Here is an 18,948-nt window from a genome sequence, read left to right as displayed (position 1 = left end):
CCTGTCGGCGCCGACAGGTTGGTCAGCATGTTCTGTAGTCCTGAAATGCTGATTATAAATATTTTTCCCTGTCAACTTACCAAACTAGTCATTGATGTGTGTAAAAATATATTTTGCACGGGGAGCCAACCTTGTTTCCCCTCATCAGTGTGGCAGAGGTTGGTGCAGGTTCACCATCTTATAGTTCGGCGGGTTCAGCAGATCATTTCCATCTCCAGTTGGACTCTCTCTGGACTTTTGGGGTTGTAGTTTTTCCAGCGTTTTAATGAAATCGTCTCCATCTCTGTTTCTTGGGGATGAATTTATTTCAGCCTTCTAACTTTCTGTAACATTGCAGAGTTTTCTGATTACAGTGTGCCAAACCATGAAGAACTGCAGAAAGATGGGACTTTCAAGCATTGCCACGATAACAGCTTCGCTCAGCAGGACCGAGAGACGGAGAAAAAAGTTGCCAGCAGGAGGTTGTACGTTGTTTCCATCATCTGTCTGCTCTTCATGATAGGCGAGATTTCTGGTAGGTTATTTTAAAAAACTCCCTTTTCTTGCTTTATTACTTTCATCCTAAGTCTTTCTCAGTGTTCTTTGACAATACTGGTTAATTTTGACCATTAGCTTTTGTCCTTTTGTTCTTTTTAACTCTGTTCTGTTCTCATTTTCTTTATTCAACTTTTCATTACATCTCCACCTCCTGTCTTTTCTCTTTCCTTTTCCTGCATCCTTCAAAAAAAAACTATTTTTACTCCAAAATGTCCAGTTACCACATGTAGAAGGGGTCAAATGCAACTGGAAGCATTAGAGTTACAAAATATTGATGCTAATGTAGACAGACCCTTAGTAATTGTTTAAATTTTTCCTTTTTGCAGGAGGATATTTGGCAGGAAGCCTCGCGGTCATGACGGACGCAGCTCACCTTCTGACTGACCTAGCCAGCTTTGTCATTAGCTTGTTTTCCCTCTGGCTTTCCTCTAAACCTGTCACACAAAGGCTCAGCTACGGCTGGTATCGTGCAGGTACCGAGTCATAGGACGGGTCCAACAGCATCTGTTGCATTTATGTTTCCTTTCCAACAACATTTAGTTTGAAATCATTAATACAACAATACAACACACACTCTTTGTAAATATGAAAACACAATTTTGTGACTATCATATATTTAATTATCCGCTTGCTAACAATAGACCTTGCTGGTTGCATGACTACTACAGAATTTATTGGCTAGCCTGCAGCTACTTTGCTAGCTAGCAGTTTCTACTAGCTAGCTAACCTGGTAAGCTAACAATTCCCTGGTAAGCTTGCTTGCTAAGTAGGAAGATGGATTACTAATTTGCTACATGCTAGCTACTTTGCTGGCTAGCAATCTACCCAGCTAGCTTACTTGCACCAGGGTGAATGCAGTTGTACGTCAAGCCTTTTGTGCAGGTATCTTGGGGACACACAGGACTGTGAGATGACCAGATACTGCTACTGGAACGATGCCACGAATCTTTGTTTTTTCCTTTTTTGTTGTTTTTTCTGGTCAGATCCTTGTTAACTAAAAATCGAGATGGATTACTAATTTGCTACATGCTAGCTTCTTTAATGGATGCAGTTGTTAATACACTTGTGCTGCATTAATAAGGCTCTGGTTATGAGTCCCTCAAGCTCTTTCTGTATGGAGTTTACTTTTATTCCAGGTGTATAAATGTTTTTTTTTTTTTTAAATGGCCCTAAATATCTTAAGAGGGTGGATGGAAAGTTTGCTTGTTGGTTGCACGTAGTCAATTAACTTCATAGTTATAAACTAGCTAGCTGATAATAACAAGTTAGCATCTTTAAGAATATATTCTTTCTCTGGTTCTTTGGGTTTTGAAACCGTTTTTCCTCACTCTGTAAAAGAAAAATTTCCACAACAGTTTTATGTAGTTAATTAACTTCATGGTTATAAACTAACTGATAATAACAAGCTAGCATCTTTTTCATCTTGCCCCAATTTCAAGTTAGCATCTTTTTCATCCTGCACCAATTTCATTTTAGTAGCAGCATCTCCAGATCCAGTTTTAGGCTGAATTTTAAATCACTACCAGCCAAATTAATGTCCCATGGGTAAAAAGAGAATTGATGCACTTTCATGATAAAACATTTCTCAGAAACTGTAGTTTAGGTTAGGATAGAAGCAACTACCTGGTAAAAGAAGGTCAACTTCTTGCCCCTTAGCCATTTGGTCGATGTTTGATTATGTTTTCTGGTGAATTCTCTCCTGATTTCTTTGCAACGTTGTTTCGTCGTCCATGCAGAAATCTTGGGTGCTCTGCTGTCAGTTTTCACCATCTGGATCGTCACAGGAGTGCTGGTTTATCTCGCTGTGGAGCGCATCGTCCATGATGACTATGAGATCGAGGGCCATGTGATGCTCATTACCTCAGGTTGTGCAGTGGTGGCCAACATTATGTGAGTAAAATGGAGGAATGTTGTTGTTTATGCTAAAGTATTCAATAATTGTTCTTTAACAGGTTGAAGAACAGAATTTCTTATAGCGCTGATTGAAATTGGTCCTTATTTCCCAACAGAATGGCTTTAACCCTTCACCAGTCGGGTCATGGCCACAGTCACGGCGGACTTGCCTCACACGGACACAGTCACAGTCCCAAGAGAGGAAAAGAAAAGACTCGGAGCCCAAACAACATCTATTCAAACGACTGCATAGACATGGAAGAAAACCATGCGGGCAACGGTACGATTGAAAAACAGCAACATAGCTGAGACACTAAAATGTCGTAATATGATGTGGATGTTTGTTATTTTCATATGTGTTAGGAAAGAGGGCTCAGCAGGCGAATGCAAGTGTGCGAGCAGCTTTTGTGCATGTGATGGGAGACCTTCTCCAAAGTGTTAGCGTGCTCGTCAGTGCCATCATCATCTTCTTCAAGGTATCTTATTCTGCATTTGGGCTCAAACTCAAACTCTGCTTTAAAGAGTTTTTTCTGTGGTAGAAACTGCAAATGGAGATTTAAAATGTCTGAGAGATAGAAATATGCAAGTTTTCCCTCATCTCAAGTCTTATTTTATTAATTAAAAGTAGTTATTGTGAAACTACTATATCTTTGAAAATTACTTAAATGGTCATTCTTAATAAAGCTTTTATTTAAACTCAATGATAATCTTGTGTGTTTTAGAGCGTTTTTACACCTGATAGTCCGGCAGACTCAGTTCGATTGGGAACCAACATTATTTTACATTTTCTGCTGGTGATTCGTTTTCACGCTGCATTGTTCGCCTGTGGTGAAACAGCACAAAAACCACCGAAGAAGACACTGAGCGCAACTTCCTTCTTTGCAAAATGTAAACAAAAGTGGAGTAGTGTCAGGTTTTAGCGTTTGTCGGATTTCTCTTTTGCGTTTGGTAAAAGTCCATGAGTCATTTCTTCCGCTAGTTTCAGATTCTAGCCTGTGAGTTACCTAGCAACTCGCACGTCCTTTGGTTGCCTAGCAATAACCTGCTGAGCAACAGCCACAGTAGCCCCATGATCCACTTCCTGCTTTGGGAATGGTCTCCAGTCCAAAACAAAAGATTTGTTTTCATTGCAGCTGCCCTTTTAAGGATTTCACCCAGATGATTTGCTTTTCTGCTTAAAAGAGGGATCTAATTTATTCATTAAATAAAATAAAATGTAGTTTTTCATTACATAGCTATGTATTAAGTTATGCTTTTTGATTTTTTTTTTTTTAATGATTTTTACTTCCAGCCAGAATATAAAATCGCAGATCCGATCTGCACCTTCTTGTTCTCCATTCTGGTCCTATGCACCACCTTCACCATCATGAGGGACATCCTTCTTGTTCTAATGGAGGGTAAGGCCATCACTATTCTTTTAGTATATATTATCATAGATTTGGCTCATTTTCTCTCAGTTTTGCTTTTGTTGTTTTTTCCAACTGTGTTGCAGGTACGCCATCGGGGGTGAGGTACAGTGAGGTGCGAGACCGTTTGTTAGCTGTAGACGGAGTCAAAGCAGTTCACAACCTTCACATCTGGGCGCTCACCATGAATCAGGCAGTTCTGTCTGCACACATAGCAATAGGTGAGAAAAGTCAGTCATTTATTTCACAGATTGTTTTGTATTTCAATTAGTTGTTAGAGTTGGCATTGTGTTTCAAAACAGTACATCATAATATGGCTGGAGAATAAATCAGTAACGTATATCAGATTAGACATGGGATCAGTATTGATAGATGATGCGTCTGATAAAATATTCAGCAATTTCACTGAACTGCACTGCATTCTGGGAGATATAAGCAGAGGAAAGGTTTTAGCAACTCAACTTAAGCTAGTGAGTCAGTTGGTGGAATCAACTGACTCACTTGCTCTTTGGTTACCTAGCAACTCGTATGTTCTTTGGTTGCCTAGCAACAACCTGCTGAGTAACTGCCACAGTAGAAGTTTTAGATTCCACCGCTGCACGTCATAACTGTTAAAAAAATAAATAAAAAAAGCAGAGTGAAGTGAAAACTGGATAAAACAGGGAAGTCAGGCCAGCAGTTTGTTTAAAACAACAACAAAAATCAATAACTATCAATATTGACTGATAAGACAATATTGCGAAACCAAACTTTTTTTAGCCAAATCATCCAATCCTACGTAATAAAAAGGCCACCTAGTCACATTTTTGCTTTTTCGAACTAAAATATACCTTATATAAAATTTTAAAAATGTGTTTATTGTAATAAACTCTCGGCTGTATTGGTCTCTTCACTTTAGATGTTAACAGCATTTCAGTTACACGTAGAATAAATAAATTATAAGTGGTGTTTTCTGTCTGTCTCCGCTTCTCCAGATGATTCGGTTGATGCCCAGACCGTCCTGAGGGAAATGACCCAGGCCTGTTTCTCCTCCTACAACTTCCACTCCATTACCATTCAAATGGAGCGGCAGGCTGACCTGAAGCCTGGATGTACGCTGTGTGAAAATCCTCAAAACTAGGAACCCGATGAGACTCGTTTCCATAGCAACTAGGACGGCCGGGAAACGTTTTCTTTTACTGCAGCGTCTCAGACAAACTTGCGTACCTGTATTTTAAGTGCACTTTGTACTAATTCCTATAATTGTTGGTATTTAATGATGATGAGGATGGCACAAGCTTTAATAATTTGACTTATTGCAAAAAAAAAAAAAATCACATTAAACTAATTTGTTCTTTTCTTCTTTCTGAATTTAAAATTTTGAGTGTCTTTTATAGCTTATTGATTCTTAAATGTTTTGAGTCAAGGTGCTGAATACAAATAAACAATACTTTTGGAAGACGCTGTATGTGTTGGCATGATAGCAGTAAAGCAGCGGTGTCAAACTCATTTTAGTTTTGGGCCAACTGAAGATCCTAAATTTTCTTAAAGGGCCGGTTGTGCCAGAAAGTATTGATAAAACCTGTTCACACTGTTAAAATATCAATTAATTCTTAAAATTAAGTAATATTGAACATCTATTCAGCCCCGCCAGGATTTTGTGATACTTTTTGTGATTTTTTTTTAAATATTTTTTTTAAATAAAATTCAAAATGTTTATGGTACTAATTTGGAAATATTTGGATATTTGCGCTTATTTATGTTGGTAAATGCGACTTTTTTATTACTCGCTGTATAGATTATGGATTATAATATGACATGCATTAAAACTGAAGCAGCTGTTTAGTACAAGTAAAAAAGCCTGTGACAATTTTTGAAAAAAATTTGCAATAAGCTCCCAATTATTAGTGCAAAAGAATTGGGGCATTTGTTGGTTTTGTGTGAATTTCCACAATAATTTGCAACAAACTGGAGGGGCTGATTGATATAATTTGGCAGTAAATGGATAAAAACTCAATTGACTTGATTCATGAAGTAATATTTAAGCACATTACAATAGCTACGGCGGGCCGGATTTGGCCCACGAGCCTCGAGTTTGATACATGTGGTTTAAAGAGAAAATATGTATTTTTTACATTGTAAAACTTAATGAACTATTACAATTATTTAAATGTTTTATTTGATCCACTCAGTCAACACTGAAATTTAAATTAATTGTTCTTTATGCCATCTAATTATGAGGAAAACTAAAATTACTGTAGCATAAAATTGAAATATTAAAGTGATTCTAACTGGTCACTAAATGCCCTTTTTGCATCATTTTACTGCCCATTAAATGAATATTTAGCTCTAATCCCAGCTCTTTCAAGTGAATTTGCTTTGAAGAGCTGAATGGACTTTAGATGCAGCTGCCCTCAGAGTAACTCACTGCTCTCTCTTCATTCCAGTGTATTTCCCTGGAGGAGCCACATATTTAATTAAAGCATGAGTAATGCACTACAGAGTGCAAAGATAATCCCTTTTAGTGCTGATACCCCTTAAGCTAATAATTACTACTACGTTTTCTTTAAAGTGATGACCTGTAAAGCTAATTTCCAGGTTATTTTTGACTTTAAAATAGCCTGTTTCCTGTTTTTATTATTCTATCTGGATATATAGTAGGTGTTTGTTCAGACTGCAGCACCACTGACGCCGTTCAGTGAAGCTCTTTCCAGTTTTATCTGTTTTGAAGCTGCAGGTAAAAGCAGCTGCTTTCTTTCAGGTGCAGTATGCTGTCTGAGGCGAGCAGAGGTGACGAGATGTGCAAATATGAAAATGATACGATTTAGATGAAGATCTTTGATGCTCATTTTTTACTCCTTGAGGTTTGACCCCAGCAAAAATCTACCTATGATCGACTCTTTCTTTTTGCTTTGCAGTGATAAATCGCTCAGGAAGGGAAAGAAAACGTGCATTTTGCTTCAAGTCAACCTTCTGTTGTTTTTTTTTTAATTAAGAAGTTGTGGCAACACAAGCAAGATTGTATTTTTACACCTTTTCTTAGAGTAAAAGCCGATTTCTTTAATAAAAAAAAAACAGTTCAGGTTTTGATTACACAAACTTGTCAGATGACAGAATTTTAAAGGGTGAACTTTAAATTAATAATAGGAATTCTGCAATAGGATACTTTTCAAGTCAGAAGACAAATCTTTCTCTTTTTAAATAAAATCTTATACAATCAGAGAGAAAATTTCTGAAAGTGATTTCAAATCTGTACAAATAAAGACAGAAGCACATTCAACATAGAGCTGATCATAGTAGACGTTCAATAGGTTTGTAGCATTCTGCTGTATTGTACTAAATTAGTCCAGATCTTAGTCAGCAAGGCTTTTTTTCATACAATAAAACATAATTAAATTCATTTTTTGGCTATACAAAGAATATTTTCAGTATGCAGTCACTATTGTAGAAAAGTTTCAGTTCCTGTTCTCTGAGTACTGAAAAACGACAAGTTGACCCTCCCAATATGGCGGCGTCGCAGACATGGGAAACTGAATCTGGTGCCAAGCTGTCTAGCATGTGTTGCGATTAATGTTATACAAATGACATACCAGTTGGGGGCGCTGTTTCTCTGTTTAAAAAATACATAAAGATTAACCAAAGCAAATGTGCAGTGCGCGATGCTTCTTCAACAAGACATTTCTCCCATACAGGGAAAAAATGCGGAATCTATCATCAATATTATAGAATAATACTTTATATGATAACTAAATCTAGAAAAAATAACCAGAAAGAAGACGAAGAAAGGGAACCAGGAGAAGAAAGAAGACAGCGGCGCCCCTATTCTGGAATTTACTGCATGATTTCTGGAACGACGTACTCTCGCGATACTAAGATACAATTAGCAGCAGCTGTGCCCAAGAGAAGCTTGTTTGTTGTTGCAGGGCTTAAAATGTCAACGAAAGTGAAAAATCACCACCTCAAAGGTAACATCACCCGCCGTTTAATTAGCTGTTAACATCAATATTCAGTAAAATGCTGCGTTTATTGTCGCGTCGGGTCAGTTTGAGCACACTAAAGCAAACGAAGATGAAGTTGTATGGTTTGAGTTAGCTTAGGCAACAATTTCTTTCCGTTACTTATTACGACAAAGGGCTGTTGAAAGTCCACAATAACATTTTAAAGCTATTAACTAACGTAAAACTTGTTTAAAATGTAATGTCTGTCTTGTATTGTAACGATTAGTGTGTGTAACAGCTGTTAAACTTGTAGAGTTGCTTGTATTTTAATTATAGTGATGTAAAATGTTCTGTGTCCAATTAAACCAGTAATATGGATTGAGTTTTCCTTTTATTGAAGGAATGTAAATTTGTGCTGATGTAGTTCAGCCTTAAAGGAGACTCCACCCGGACCAACACCTGCTGCTCCTTCTCCTCCTTCAGCATCCTGACCTGCCGTCTCCATGACGACCCCTCCTCTAGTGCCTCCTTTCGTTGGTCAGCCTCCTCCCCCCCAGCAGCAGCAGCAGACCCAGGCTGCTAGAGATGTCAACACTTCCTCACTGTGTCGCATCGGCCAGGAGACTGTCCAAGACATCGTCCTCAGGACGATGGAGATCTTTCAGCTACTCAGGAACATGCAGGTCTGTTTCTACCTGCTCACGTTTTGAGTCACTTTTTTTTCCTTTCTAATTTGCTTTCAAGGACTCAGAGCTCCTATAAGTTAGTAGAGATGTTATTTTGGACTTTAGTCGCCTTTTCATAGTCCATGAAACTCACTATGTCGTGAAATTGTTCAGCATGTGTAAAAACTTTATGGATTAGATGTTTTTTAATGTTTGTCCAGTGGTTCTACCGAAATCAATGCACATATCACTCTGACAAATGATGATGACAGCTTGGCTTAGTGCGACCCCAAAATTAATATACTTTTTTTTAAGTACAGGAATAAAGTAGAACTTGTAATAATTTAGTCACCTTTGGTACATTAGAAAACACCTAGTTTAAAATATTTTAAGCATCTTCCACATTATCGTTGTGGAGATAACAGCGTTAAATGAAGAAGTTAGAGAAAAAATGCCGTTGTTTGAAAGTTCAGTCCGTCTGTCTGTCCAACTATCACTTTTCCTGGACTTATAATATGTAATTGTCATACAAGCCTGATGCATCTGCCAAGTTTTATGAGTTTTTGTATAAGTTTTGACAGCCAAAAAGCTAATTCATTTGACACAATAATAATAATAATCACTGCTCTGGTGTAATTATCAAATGTTATTGTAATTTGTACTTCACAAGGTTCTGATGCTGATGGCTGTGATCATGTAGAATCTCCTGTAGCAGTCTCTGTTACAACAGATCTAGAGAAGCCTCTGACTGAAGACATGGTTGTTCTAACGCAGACTCATGAAGCGTATGCTTCGTAAAAGTCAAATGTTCTTGATTTTTATGAAGAATCTCTTTTCACCAACTCCAGATCTTCCAGAGTAGTCCCAGAACAGATCAGGTTGTTGAAAACAGAGTTTTAATTATATCAAAACAATTAGAGGGGCTTTGAAGAATAAATGCTGCTATTTTTACAGAATTCATCTCTTGCCTGGGGTTTTTAGCTAGCGGCTTATTTTGTTTACAAGTGGAAATAGGTGGAGTAGCTAAAGTTTTACTCAAGTAAAGGTAAAAAGTAGCTTTTCAAGAAATGAGTATTTGAAACAAAGGCAACATAAGTACAGAGTAACTGATCAAAAAATCTGATTTACTATTTTAAAATGGTGTCATTAAACACACAATATAAAATGAAAATATGGCATTTTTAAAACTGAAGCAACATTTTGGCAGAGGAGACACTTTTTCAGTTATAAATGTTACATAAAGCTAATGCTCAAGTAGGTAATGTGAACATTAGAGCAGGGTAATATACTTTCAGTGATAATAAATAGTGTTTGTTGTATCTTATTGACCTCCAGCAGATAAAAAACATCAGAACAACAAAGCCTGTGTACAAACAAGAAGTCTCACTTTAACATAAACTTTAGGTTTATGTCATACATTTTTGCTCTTTCTTCATTGAAGTTAACTGGCACATGGGTAGTAACTCGTTACTACCCATCTCTGTTTACAAGAATAGCCGTCGTCATTTTCTCTGAGGTCAGGCTGATATCTAAATTTCATCTTCTCCTGATTCTTTTTAGTTATTTGGTTGTTGCTCAGTTTTGGTTTTTCTTAAAGTCGAGGTCAACTTGAACGTCTCCATCGTCCTCGGAGTCGCTCTCCCTGCTGCATGTTTGCATCAGAGCCAAACAAGCATTCTTCTTGCTCAGCAGAATTCACAAACAACATTGTTGTGACTTGTTTCTTCAGATCACAGACTGTCTTGCTAATAAAAATTCTTCCTGTATCCTCTCTCCTCCGCACTCTTTATTCCCGTCTCGTCTCTGTTTCTCTGTCTCCTTGTTTGCCCTGCAGGCAGGCTTGTTCATGTTATGTAGGATGTTTATAATCAGACATTGGAGCCTCAGAGGCTTGTTGATCCTCTCAATGAAAGAATGCATTGTTGCTTTTAACACCATTGTAGTTTAATGCCAGTAATCTTGAAAAAAAAAAAAACAAAAACATCCAGCCGTTGTGGAAGACTTTGTTTTGTTGATGCTGAATTGGGATTTAATCTCGTAAAAAGAATATTTTCTGTGAAGCTGCATTAAATAAGCAAGTTAGCTACGCCCCAGAAGATCTGAGCTGTGTAATTAAATTACAACTTTTTCTGTTGTGTTTATTTCAAAATATGTTGGATCCTTAACCCTTCAGATGCTAGCTAAGCTAATTAGCTTCATGCATCTTATTTTACGAATGCAACCAGGCTGGTGTATGACTGCTACAAATGTTTATTGATACATATTCTAAGATTAATATTAGAAGTGATTCGATACCAGTCGAGTGATCAAGGTGAACTGCACATGGTTTATGGAAGAATAAATGTGTATTAATTTTGCCGACAAAATTAGTAAATAATCTTAACCCTGAGCTATATTCTGTAATAAAAATATATATTTAGGCTTACTAATGTCTTCTAGTTGTATGTTAAAACAAACACCATGTGACCAAAAGTCAAAGGTATTTGCAGTTTTGGGTATGAGGCTTTTTAGTGACACTAGGCAACTTGGGAATGGAATACCTGGATGTAAAATTGTAGAAACTAAATTCTATGCATGTATTTTATTACGCAACTTTGAATCAAAAGATTACTTCAGATTATAGAAGAATTATATAAATAAAGAATAAATTATTTGCATAAGCACGTACCGTAATGCAATACGTTTTTTTCTGTTTATTTCGGATGGGATAAAAGCAGTAAAGGTTTTTTTCAGCATTTAGCTGTATTTAAAACACTACAGTATGAACACCAATAATTGTACAAAAATGTTAAGTCTTGTTTGAGAACGTCAATAAAAATAATCAAACTGAGATTAAAAATCAGTTTCATTCCTTATGTGCCTAGTGGATCTAATTAGCAACACACCTAAATTTACACAAATTTTAGGTGCAATGTTTAAATTTATACTGTCTAACATCTGAAGGCAAAAACAAGTATTTTTTTGTAGAAATGGATATAAATTCAGGATTTATGGTATTAAATATGGTATAAATCCTGAATTTATTTTAAATGAGGCAAACAGTTTTGCCTCATTTTATCCTTTGGGGCAGATAAATGAACCGGGCCCGTCTCTGACCGGGCGCGTCTCTGACCGGGCCCGTCTCTGACCGGGCGCGTCTCTGACCGGGCCCGTCTCTGACCAGGTGTGTCTCTTCTCCTTCTCAGCTACCCAATGGAGTGACGTATCACCCCAACACGCATCAGGACCGGCTGGGGAAACTTCAGGAGCATCTCCGGATGCTTTCCGTTCTCTTTCGCAAGCTGCGACTGGTCTACGACAAATGCAACGAGAACTGCGCCGGGCTGGACCCCATCCCCCCAGAGGTCAGAGGTTAACAGATTGAGTTACTACATTTAACACAGTTTGATTTAAAATATATAAATTTGACCCTCTATAATTCATGTCATGTATTTATTCCCCTAAAACACAGGATTAGTTTTTTCTGCTTTATATTTACTTATTTGCTATTTATTATCCCACTAATTATTTTTGACGATTGATTATTTGAACAAAATAAATTGACATATTTTGCAGAATTTTCATTTAACCATTTAAAAATATATTAAAAGATGCAAATTAATAATAGTAATATCTTGTTTTTTTAAAATAAAACAGATATTGTATTACCTAAAATTTAGTAACACATAATTCCTCCTGTTTGCTTGATTATTTGTAGCTAAGGCTTAATCTGCAGTTAAACAAAATACCTTTCACAGAATTTGTGAAGCTAAAATTATGCCACATAATTGACAGAAAAGGTTTATTTTTTATCTTAAGTGCAAAATTTGTAAGTATTTTGTACAGTTTTGAATTTATTACTAATCTGACTGCATTTTTGTTCCTGCAAACGGTATTTTTTTTACAGCCTATATGCACCAATTAATGATTAATCAATTACTAAACTACTTGACGATTATTTCAACGATCGATTAGTAACATTTAAATGGTTCAGCTCTGGTCTACATGCAGGCTTGATTGCTTTTGGTACATGTGAAATCACAGACTCAGACTTGAACTCTGATTGCTCTTCACATGTGCTGCAGCGCTGCAGCCTGGCTTTCCGCTGTTTCTGATTGGATTTGCGGCTGCAGCAGTCGCATCCCGATCTCTACAGATTGCCTCAGAGCTAATCCTCGTCTCCAGTCTCCCACTGGGAAAAATGGAGGATATGGGAGGAGACGGGTCTTAAATTGGAACAAATTTCTGTTTAATGCCAACCTTGTGTTGAGTAATATCTGGACAGCGGTTTGTTTTTCCACCTCTAAATCAAAATCCACGATGAGGGCGACATTTTCCTCCTGCTGTTGCCGCCTGACCTCCACCTTCTTCCTCCACCTTTATTTAAATGTGTATTCATTTCCCCTGGAGACCCGGAGCGGCGCTGACCAGCCAATAACTTAGCTCACCGTGTTTGTCTGGGGCTGAGCATTGTTGATTTTGGCCCAGCGGCTGCCTCGTTTATCATCCTGGGGAAAATTCAGGTGCCAGCCTGACAGCAGCTCGCTATTGGCTGCCTGAAACAGGAAGTGGAATCAATGACTGGAGCGGTGTGACCTCATCGCAGCCTAATTAGCAGCAGACCTGTTTAATGAACAGCTGGACTGAGCGCACACATCAGGCTCCTTTCCTCTCCAGCTGGCGCTAGCTGCAGCTTTTCCCTCCGTCTTTCTCCATCTTTACATGATTAGTTAATCTTTTTTCCTTTTTCTGTTCAGTATTAGCTCTTTTCCTCCTTTTTCTGCAGGCCAGTTTTTATTTTTACGGTTCCTTGGACATGTAATACCTTTTGAACCTTTGCGTCACATTGCAACTACAGACGTCAATGTTTTTAAATACAGGATTGGCAAACATTTCAGCCAGCAGATGTGCAAATCAGTGCAATTTAAGAGGATGGAATTAAACAGGACTGACTCCATATGTATGCCATACTTTATGGCTGATTTAAGAAAAAAAACTTAATTTTGTATGGCTTTACACCACAAATTTGGTTCAGCATTCCGGGCAGTTTATGCATATTAACTGAGGCAAAACACTTTTAAAAAATAATGCAGGCAAAAAAAAAAACCTTCCCAGAATTCGTCTTTTATCAGCCACATTTATTGCTTTCATTTTAATTTTATAGGAAATAAGACCTCCAGCCTCGAGAGATTTATACTTGGACGCAGACTTGGCGCACCATTTTCTTAACTAGGCTAAATAAAGCAAGATTTTTGAAGAAATGTGGATCATACTCTGTTTCTAATAATTTGGCACATATTGAAATAAAACTCTTTTGTGTCCTTTTTAAAAAAAGATTTGCCATTTTTCTACAAACAACAACCAAACTTTGGTTAAAATATGTAGTTAAAATCAAATAAAATTGTATTTGTAGAGCACATTTCAGTGTTTCCATTAGAAGACAAACATCAACAGTTGAAACATTAAATTTTTCCATCTAAATGTTGGTTAGTGTTTCACTTATTAAGGTACCAATTTAAATGTAACGTTAAAATATTTTAATAATCCTTGTGTCCTTTGACTGCTTTTAACTCGACTGGTTTTGAGTCCTGTCGCCACATGTTTGGACACTTCTGGCTTCACTGTTTGGTCTTTATAATACAGTTTGAATCATGAAGTTTTCTAGAAAACTGATGGATTCAAACGAGATTAAATTACATACATGTTGGCGTGTCACAATTAATCGCATGATAAATTAAAGCAAACTCGATCATTTCTATTTGCAAAATTTAAAAACTGGATTAACACTTTTTTTAAAGATAATTTTGTTCATAATTTATTTTACTTGTTTTTTCTGTGGTTTATTTGGATTTAATTTTTAAAATGTCTTCCGGTTCCAGTTTTAAATGTTTGAGAATTTAAAGTTTAAGTTTATTGATCTTTAACATGTGCATTATTTTGGTATTCCAATAACTAATTTATCGCGGAGCAGAATTGGTTATTTTCAGCCCTACTTACATGTGGACTCTACCAAATTAATGATGTGCATGATTTACTTTTCACATTTTGCTGAAACCTTTTCCCTTCTGCTTCAGAGTTATTCATTGCTTTGTGCTGGACTGTCACATATAATTTAAATAAAACACATTTAGGTCTGTGGCTGTTGGGTGGAAAAGGTTTAAGGAGCATACATTTTTCTGCAAGGCACCAAATTCTCCTTTTCTTCTGCTTCACTCTTGCTCCAGTCCGCCGCAGCTCTTGTCATTTCCTGCAGCGAACAGTCAAGCGGTTTCATTTCCCTCTCTCCTTATCCGTTCACCCTGTTATTTTCTTATTACTTGTTTTCTTTTTTCTCCCGTTTCCGCTTTTTTTCTGCCTCTGCCCTTTTCCTCTTGTCTCACCGAGGCAACCTGGAGAACTTCATTAGCTCATTCCTCTCTGTCAGGCTGGAAACCACATCCATCTTTCTGTAGAGGAGGCCCGGGTTGTGACTCACAGGCACATACATTTACTCTGACTTGCATGCACAGAGCGCTCTGCATCCATCTTTTCCCAGCTGGACTCAGCACATTTTATTTCCTTCCTGCTCCTTTGCCAGAGTCGACCCTCAGGATTCGATATGTGGATCGGTTTTGCTCTTAAATGATCTGATGAAAAAACATTTCTGTTTTCCTTCTGGGACGCAGCTTATAGATTGTTTTAATGTCCAACTCGATGTCAGTGTTGTTCTTTCTTTCTTCTTCTAAGATCACGGTTTAGATTGGGAGTTTTTCCAGGAAACTCTCAGGATTGAAAGGTTTCCTTTATTGATCTTTTATTGGTGCTTTTGAAACCCAAATGGGTGAAATGTTTCACCTCTTTCGTCTTTAGTTTAGATTTAAATATTTCACTTTCACCTTTTCAGGGTTCTTGAAAATCCTTGAAAATGCTTGAACTTCAGTGAGGTGTTTTCAAGGTTTGGTCCTTAAAACGCTTAATAATCAAACAGCGCAGTTTTGTAATAATTCGCAATCTATTGTTTGACTAAAAGCATAAATTTGGAAAACAGTATTTACTGTTGAAACCAGATAATTTAAACACTTTTTTCTTGCTATCTGGAGTTAAATCAGACCAAATTTATCTTCTTTTAGGTTATTAAATTATTTCTACTTGCTAAATTTGAGAAAACTTGGCAAGAACATTTTTTAATAAAGATTTTTTTGTAACTTTTCTCTGACCAGTCAGGTGTACAAGGTGTGTGTGTAAGAAACATTTCAAAACATATTTTGTTTTATTTTAGTTTCCCTTATCCCTACTGCAGAATATACAATACTATTATAAGACATTAGTAAAAACGTAATAAATTATGTAAATAGTCTCTTTTTTGTATTCATTTTTGAGCAGCTTGCCTTGAAAAGTGCTTGAATTTTACGAACCTTTCTTTCTGCCCTCTCTTCCTCCAGGTTTTCTTGTTTTGCTTGTTTCCCTCTCGCTCTGGTTATTAGTTTGATCGCTTCAGTCATCAAGCAGCTGCACAGCTTCAGGCTAATCGGAAATTAACCAAAAACTTTGGGCTGTTTATAGTAAAGTTATCCAAAATAGTTGGAGTGAAAAAGTGTTTTCTCGGAGGTTCTCCAGCCTAATCTGTGTTTATCATCTTGTCTGCTATGAAGGTCTGAGTTTTGGAGAGGCTCCATTATGTTTGCTTAACTTTGTTTTTGCCCACAGCGACTTTGTTCTTTCAGGAATAGTTTTGCTTTTTCTTGTATAAACTAAGCTTGTTTCATACCAGTCCAGTCAGTAGTTTGGATATATTCATACATAAGTTTTATTTTACAGGAGTTTCTCTAAACACAAGCGACGTACAGTCCCTGTACTCCTAAAATTACACCTTCACCAGTTTTTATTGCTTTCCACAAGCTGCTGGTTGGATATTTCTTCCAGAAGTCTTTTGATCTTGTGGGATTTCTTTTGGCACAGATCTAGTTTTTAAGCATAGTGTAAATAATTTCAAACAGGTTGAGATTTAAGCCATTTTAATAGTACTTTGTTTTCAGACGCTGCACCAATCTGCCTCCATTTTCCACCCATTTGTGAATAACACCTTTAGACACTTGGTGTGTTTTCACACCTGACAGTCTGGTAGACTTGGTTCGATTGGGGAGAAAAGCTGCTACATTTGCTGCATTTTCAGCTGCTGTGGTTCAAATTCACACTGCACTCTGTCAAACACAACTAACCCTTTGAGAAACCTGGTCCCTTTCTCGCCTGTGGTGGCGCTACACCATGAACCAGTGAAGGAAACGACACAAAAACCTCTGAAGAAGACATGAGCGCAACTTCCTTCTGTGCAAAATGCAAACAAAAATGGAGTAGCTTCAGTTTTTAGTGGTTGGTAGGATTTTTCTCGTCTTTGGCAAAATACCAAGAGTCATTTCTTCAGCCAGTCGTGTGTTTGTTTTATTTGTATTTACCCAGAATGCCCTGTGCTGTAATCCACTTTTTACTTTTGGAGCTTTTATGCACAGAGTCACTCAAACTGCACCACAGTTCACTTCAGCTGAACTAAGACCAAAGTTTGCTTTCTTTGTCCGCATCAGTTTGATTCACAACTCCGCAAGCGAACTGAACTTTCTAGACAAACAAACCAGAGTTTGGTTAAACTGGACTAAACAAGCCTGGTGTGAATTCATCCTAAAGGCCTGTAAGAAGAAGAAATAAGGGGAAGGTTTAGTGAAGAAGTAACACTGCCTAGAAATTCTCCCCAAAAATGATATGAACAACAAGTCTTTCATTTCAGTCAGTTTTAAAATGGTCTAAAGCAGGGGTCACCAACTCCAGTCCTCAAGGGCTACCATCCTGTAACTTTTAGATGCGTCTCTGCTCAAACACACCTGGATCAAATAAACTGCTCGTTTCCAGCCTATTGCAGAGAGGAATGAATGCTGGTGAGGGAATTCAGACATTTTGGAGCAGAGGTGAATCTAAAAGTTGCAGGATGGTAGCCCTCGAGGACTGGAGTTGGTGACCCCTGGTCTAAAGTAACATCTGGGCTCAGATTTTGAATCATTGTCTTTCATGGAAAAAGGTGGTAAATTGTTCACTTGAAGTAAACGTTTGGTTCTAAACTATTTAGTATCTGAGGCACCAAATGAAAACAAATACAACCCTCTGGATTATTAACAGATTTTTACAAAGTTCCCCTTGATTTGGACTCAGACTAAATATAAGTTCTGGTTCCCCTGCTTCAAACTGTAGAGGACAAAGACTGAGCTGATTTGAGATAATTACTACAATAATATTTGATGCGTCAAATTTTAGCAATCGTCAAACATGGTGGCACAAAGTGGATGGAGTAATAAAAACCGACTGCCTCCAATTTTTTCACGTTCAGCCAGATGTTTTAACTCTGGATGTTCCAACAGAACAAAATAAGCCAAAGCTCACATTAGAAGTGGTTTCAGAGAAGCTAACGCCAGCTAGCGGGAAACATCTGGAGTGTTGACGGCATCAGCTCTGCCTTAGTACTGGAGTTTTGCCTTGAATTCACTAGTTTGGATGTTAGATTTTCAACTGGATGACGCCAGAAGGAGAATGTGTTTTTCTGCAAATTGCTCAGGATTATTTTGTCAAATATTACATTTTAGCCTGTGTAATTACAGAAAATCCACATAAATCCAAACGTGTACAGCCTGTTTTTATAATTTATTGACGTCATTTGTATAATCCGGCCAAGAAAAGAAGCAAAAGAAAACACCAAATGGTGATATTCATGCGCAAAATGAGTGTAGGTAAAATCCCTACTGGAGCCGTCTAGGGTGTACATAAATCAGTATGATTTCCCCTTACAAAAAGATATAATTGGGTATTTAGTTGCTTCGTTTTAGTTTGCACAATCTAACTTTTAAAAAAGTGCATTAAACTTGCTTCTCGCCTCCCATCGCTCCCTGTGTTGACCAGCAGGGGGCAGTATGACGTCAGAAAGCATGCAGCGGCCCAGGCGGCTCCCCAGAATGCTGCCATAGCCTGAAATCTCTTGCACATCAGCCTCTTGGTGGTGTCAAGCAGACAAGGTCAAGCACACAGAGCGTTTAAAAATGAATTAATCTCTCACTCGCTGTCTCCTTCTCTCACAGAAAGGCGAATCAGACCGCCGGAGCTGGAGAGCTTACACTCAATCCCCCTTTTTTCTGTTGCTTCTTGGAAACCAGAGTAGAAGACAGCTGATGGGTCATGCATTGTATCTGAGAGTGAGATGAGAGCACAAGTTAATCCAAACTTTACATGAGAATAAAATGCCTGTTTTATTATTCGAGAAAGAATAGTATGAAAATTCTGAGTTCTTGGATTAAATCCAGATTATTCTGAAAACAGATTTTATTACAATAAATATGAAACCTTAAAGGTGACATATAATGCTTTCTTGAACAGATTAGCATAAGTCTGTGGGTTATGAGAAACATTTTGCACAAAAATAATTCTTAAATAATGAGATTTTAGTCTGTTTTTTGAGTTTCTTACATAAGGAGCTGTTTCAGGGCCTCTTGTCACTTTAAATCCTAATAACCTGCTGCTGGCCACGCCCCCTAACTC

The 18,948-nt window shown here is 37.5% G+C and overlaps 2 protein-coding genes across 6 annotated transcripts in view; both read left to right on the top strand.

The window, feature by feature from the left end:
• Positions 1-321: 321 nt before the first annotated feature.
• Positions 322-5,276, top strand: slc30a8 (solute carrier family 30 member 8). 2 transcript variants are annotated; one of them, XM_015025228.1, is made up of 8 exons: positions 322-514; positions 864-1,010; positions 2,274-2,427; positions 2,547-2,710; positions 2,794-2,906; positions 3,722-3,827; positions 3,923-4,057; positions 4,811-5,276. In XM_015025228.1, the coding sequence occupies exons 1-8, from the start codon at positions 496-498 to the stop codon at positions 4,954-4,956; spliced, it is 984 nt and encodes a 327-aa protein (XP_014880714.1). In that variant the 5' UTR covers positions 322-495; the 3' UTR covers positions 4,957-5,276. The 2 variants fall into 2 exon arrangements, with proteins under 2 accessions (XP_014880714.1, XP_014880713.1); XM_015025227.1 differs by having other exon boundaries at positions 430-502.
• Positions 5,277-7,664: 2,388 nt separating this feature from the next.
• The window catches only part of med30 (mediator complex subunit 30), a 16,298-nt gene continuing 5,014 nt past the window's right edge, over positions 7,665-18,948 (top strand). The window contains exons 1-3 of one of the 4 annotated variants that reach the window (XM_015025232.1): positions 7,665-7,780; positions 8,237-8,436; positions 11,604-11,762. In XM_015025232.1, coding sequence (XP_014880718.1) covers positions 8,257-8,436; positions 11,604-11,762 — 339 coding nt within the window. In that variant the 5' untranslated portion in view covers positions 7,665-7,780; positions 8,237-8,256. The other 3 variants (XM_015025231.1, XM_015025229.1, XM_015025230.1) reach the window with 3 other exon arrangements.

Source organism: Poecilia latipinna, unplaced genomic scaffold (genome assembly GCF_001443285.1).
Source record: "Poecilia latipinna isolate Pla-1442-1.1 unplaced genomic scaffold, P_latipinna-1.0 Scaffold4009, whole genome shotgun sequence".
NCBI classification, from domain to species: Eukaryota; Metazoa; Chordata; class Actinopteri; order Cyprinodontiformes; family Poeciliidae; genus Poecilia; species Poecilia latipinna.
The sequence above is the reverse complement of the archived record's forward strand: the minus strand, read 5'-3'. Positions and strand labels throughout refer to the sequence as shown.

Excerpts from the sequence above, each read along its gene's own strand:
- slc30a8 (XM_015025228.1), top strand. Across the intron at positions 1,011-2,273 it reads CTACGGCTGGTATCGTGCAG|AAATCTTGGGTGCTCTGCTG; the intron begins GTACCGAGTCAT and ends TCGTCCATGCAG. Across the intron at positions 3,828-3,922 it reads CCTTCTTGTTCTAATGGAGG|GTACGCCATCGGGGGTGAGG; the intron begins GTAAGGCCATCA and ends ACTGTGTTGCAG.